At 53.4% G+C, this 4,301-nt stretch overlaps 1 protein-coding gene across 1 annotated transcript; it reads left to right on the plus strand.

The window, feature by feature from the left end:
- Nucleotides 1-1,079: 1,079 nt before the first annotated feature.
- LOC120672986 (chlorophyll a-b binding protein of LHCII type 1-like) lies at nt 1,080-2,217 on the plus strand. Its single transcript, XM_039953645.1, has one exon. It carries the CDS (start codon nt 1,160-1,162, stop codon nt 1,952-1,954), a length of 795 nt encoding a protein of 264 aa, XP_039809579.1. The 5' UTR covers nt 1,080-1,159; the 3' UTR covers nt 1,955-2,217.
- The last annotated feature ends 2,084 nt before the right edge of the window (nt 2,218-4,301 follow it).

The following is a 4,301-nucleotide window of genomic DNA, read 5'->3' on the forward strand; positions in this document are numbered from 1 at the left end:
TCCTGCCTGGACAGGCTAACGGGCTGCCGCTGCATTACTCGGGCCAGGCCACAGCCCCTACACAGGTAAGGAAACATGCCGAAATTGGCTAACGGGAGCCTGGCTAGGAGATAAACAGGCAACCAAACGCACCCTAGAAGATCTAGATTATATCTTGAAGTACATGATTACAACTTTATCTTTAACATTGAGTTGGCTCAGTTAGCTTGTGAGCCAAAGCAATAAACATCAGAATGGGCATGGCCCGCGAGGGAGGATGCGAACCTGCGATGTGGCTGGGTGCAAAGAGGCACAAGGATAAGGAGAATGGAGTCATGGGCTTACGACCTCACCGACAACTTGGGGTGGGTGGGTGGGGGGGTGGGTACCGATGATATGTCCTTGCCTTAGTTCGTTCGTAGCTCGTTGGAGCAAAAATGCTAGCTCGACTCATTAAAAAATTGCAACAAGCTGAGCCGAGCCGAGCTAGACATGAAAAGCGAGGTAACAAACGAGTCATGAGCATTTTGTTCAGCTTTAAGCACAAGGCACAACCATGTACAATGCAAAATTTTCTACACACTAAAGTTTATTGAAATCAAATAATACTCATCGTAGTTTTCTAGTCTGTCCTTTTGTGCTATGTTAATTTATCTTTCAGGCTTGTTTAGATAATCCTTTCTGAAGGAGATTTCATCCTCTTCATTTCCACCAAACCGTATTTAAAAAAAAAATTACAAAAGCCAGGCCACTTGTTCGTACGGACCAGAAAGGCACGCCGCACGCACCGCAGAGCCACCCGTTGTGATCATTCCAAACACCAACACTTCATTGATTGCTTTTGACAATTAGCAAGAAGCACGTGACGACAAAACCAAGCCTATCTCATCCACTCTTTTTCTCCACTATGCCAAGTGGCAATTCCTGATTAGCTCTTCCCATTCCTACGTGGCACACCCCAGGATTCTTGTGTGATAGGCCACTGGGCCCCGCCGTGCGCCACGTCAGCCGCCTAGCCATCCCAGCAAGGGCCAGCCGGCCAATCCCAGCCCAGCGAAAGATGGCTTCCTATCCAATCTCATGCATAAAAGCAGCTCCCGTGTTCCGACAGAATCATCACACCCAACCAGCAACCAGGCAGAGCACAGAGCAGAGCAGCAAGAGGAGTGATCCGATCGAGATGGCCGCCGCCACCATGGCCCTCACCTCCCGCGCGCTCGCCGGCAAGCCGGCGGCCAGCAGCAGGTACATGTTCGGCGGGGGCCGCATCACGATGCGCAAGACCGCGGCGAAGCCGAAGCCGGCGGCGGCCGGCAGCCCCTGGTACGGGCCCGACCGCGTCCTGTACCTGGGCCCGCTCTCCGGCGAGCCCCCGAGCTACCTGACCGGCGAGTTCCCCGGCGACTACGGGTGGGACACCGCGGGGCTGTCGGCCGACCCGGAGACCTTCGCCAAGAACCGCGAGCTGGAGGTGATCCACTGCCGCTGGGCCATGCTGGGCGCGCTGGGGTGTGTGTTCCCGGAGCTCCTCGCCCGCAACGGCGTCAAGTTCGGCGAGGCGGTGTGGTTCAAGGCGGGGGCCCAGATCTTCAGCGAGGGCGGGCTGGACTACCTGGGCAACCCGAGCCTGGTGCACGCGCAGAGCATCCTGGCCATCTGGGCGTGCCAGGTGGTGCTCATGGGCGCCGTCGAGGGGTACCGCGTCGCCGGCGGCCCGCTCGGGGAGGTGGTGGACCCGCTGTACCCGGGGGGCAGCTTCGACCCGCTGGGGCTCGCCGACGACCCGGAGGCCTTCGCGGAGCTCAAGGTGAAGGAGATCAAGAACGGCCGCCTCGCCATGTTCTCCATGTTCGGCTTCTTCGTGCAGGCCATCGTCACCGGCAAAGGGCCGCTGGAGAACCTCGCCGACCACCTCGCCGACCCCGTCAACAACAACGCCTGGGCCTACGCCACCAACTTCGTCCCCGGCAAGTGAGCGAGCTCGATCGCTATGTGAAGCTAGCGACCCGGGGGATCGCGCGTGTACCGTAGACGTACGTATTCGTATGTACTGCTACATACTGCAGGGTGTACGAGTATCTGTGAAGGGGACCTGGGATCGCACAGTTTGGTGTACAAGTAGTAGTGTATTTGTACGCATGCATGCGCTGGACCGGATCAATGAAATACGCGCACCGCGTTGTAAATTTGTAGCAAAATAATTTATAATAAAGTGTAATCTCTAAATCTGTATCTAAATTACCTATTGTTCCGACGATTCAGTAGGCGTTCTAATGAAGTGTAGTGTTCAACATGAGCATGTCCTAGTCCTAGCTTAATGAAAACATAGGGAGACGTTTTCCCTTCCATGCTTTCGTTTGGCTGTCACGGCAGGTGGATAGTTGTAATTCACGTCTTCACCGTGGCGGATTGGCAGTACAGTAAGTAATGAAAATTTGGTACTCAACCCAGTATTTTCATCCTGATGATCGTAACTGCCTTTCCAAAGGAAGAAGAAAAAGCTTTCTACGATCATTAAGAGGTATTCCTACCTGAAAAAAAAACTTTCTGAAATGTTAGGAGACAGGTGCAGTCAGGGGAAAAAGTTGTGGTTGCAAGAATTGTGAGTGCTGAGTGGTGACGACGACAAATGGAGCCAAAATCATGTGATGACCTGTGAAAAATATCTACGTAAGACTCAAAACCCATGCATCCGAAAGACCAAAACTGAATTGTCTGACACTGAATGAGTCTTGAGTCTGAACCTGAAACTGTCTCTGCCTGAAGAGACTGCATCTGAATATTCAGAGACGAGGAGCATGTATATCCACTTCCACATATACGTCCACTATAGAAGCCTATCAGTCACACCGGTCTGACTTATTGCAACTTGTGGCACTAGTTCTACAATTACATGGATCTCACTTGCTGTCACTTGAACGACAAGAGAAACCTACAATTACATCGACCTCTCTGCCCATGTGAATGGCACCTGATCATGAGAATGATAGCTCAAAGGAAGTAGCAGAAACGCAATGCTCAAGACGTTAAGGCCATTCCAAGGTGAGGAAATATCTTATCACAGGCCCCTGAAGAAGGCTCTGATCTATGTGATGCTCCGGGATTTATTCGGAGTTGGGCATGGATTAAGGATGATCAGCAATGTCACTTGTGTGGTAGGAGACGATGAGTCTTGATGGATGTGACTTTACATTTTACTGCTACAGGGTGCAAAGGGAAACCCAGGTGGTAACCTTGGAGGGTGGGATCGTTTTAGCTTCAAATGAGAAGTACCGTTTTCAGGAACAAACCGGGAAATAGTAAATCACTCCATGGTTACCACTCACCTTGAACAGCCTCTTGCTCTGTCCATGGGATGCTCCATGGTTTCCTGCAACCAAGCACGGACAGTGCTCTGCATCACATCCTGAACAGTGAACAGCCTCTTGCTCTTGTATCATTTTTTTCGTGTCTTTCTTTGTTGAGGAATGTTGAGTACTCTATCCTGCTTGTGATGAGTGAATTGTCAACCGTGTGGTGTGATCGTGCGCTTGGTCTTTGGATTGCAGGTACACGGGCGTCGAGTGTCGACGGGGAGCTGCCGTGGAGGTGCTGTGGCCTATGGACCGTGCGGTGGACGGCGGTGAAGGGTAGCCGGGACCGGAGCTCGGACCGGGCGGCAGCTGTGGCGTCCACTCCTGGATCGAGGGCACAAGCGGCGACGGAAGGCGGGTTTCTTGGTTTGCGCCACAAAACTAAGGAGGCGGACGGCGGTTGAAGACGCCAAGTCATGGAGGCACGGGCGTCGGTCTCGGGACTGACGGAGGCGACGGGCGTCGGGCGGCGTCTAGGGCCGTCAGAAGGCCGAGGCGGGAACGACGTCTAGGGCCACGGCGTGGAGGCGGGAATCTTCCCGCGCGTGAGGTTTTGGCGGTTTTCTCAAAACCGGCCACCTACCCGGGTTTCGCGGACCCTCCAAAACCGCGGACTGGATCTTCATCAAGACGGCGGCATCGTGGAGAAGACTTCGTTCCGAAGAAAGAACCTTGGCCGTCAGATGAGATCGTGTACAGGGGGTGCTGCAAGCCAACCGGTCTAACCAACCGGTCTGACCGGTCCAGCGTACCGGTCTGACCGGTCCCGCGGGTATAAATACCCCTTCACTTGTGTTAGGTTAATTGCGGCTTTTGTATTCTGTTCGTGGACTCATTAATTCTCCAGGCCGCCGCCCCTGTGTCTCCCTCCCTCTGTTCTTCTCTTTAGAGTAGAATTAGTCCATGGATTTGTGAGAGTTTGTATTGGATTTGATTGGGAAAGGAGGTCCCATCCTCCTTGTGCCCTCT

This window comes from Panicum virgatum, chromosome 5N, assembly GCF_016808335.1.
Source record: "Panicum virgatum strain AP13 chromosome 5N, P.virgatum_v5, whole genome shotgun sequence".
In the NCBI taxonomy this organism is placed as follows: Eukaryota; Viridiplantae; Streptophyta; class Magnoliopsida; order Poales; family Poaceae; genus Panicum; species Panicum virgatum.

Excerpts from the sequence above, each read along its gene's own strand:
- LOC120672986 (XM_039953645.1), top strand. The coding sequence starts at position 1,160 with ATGGCCGCCGCCACCATGGCCCTCACCTCCCGCGCGCTCGCCGGCAAG.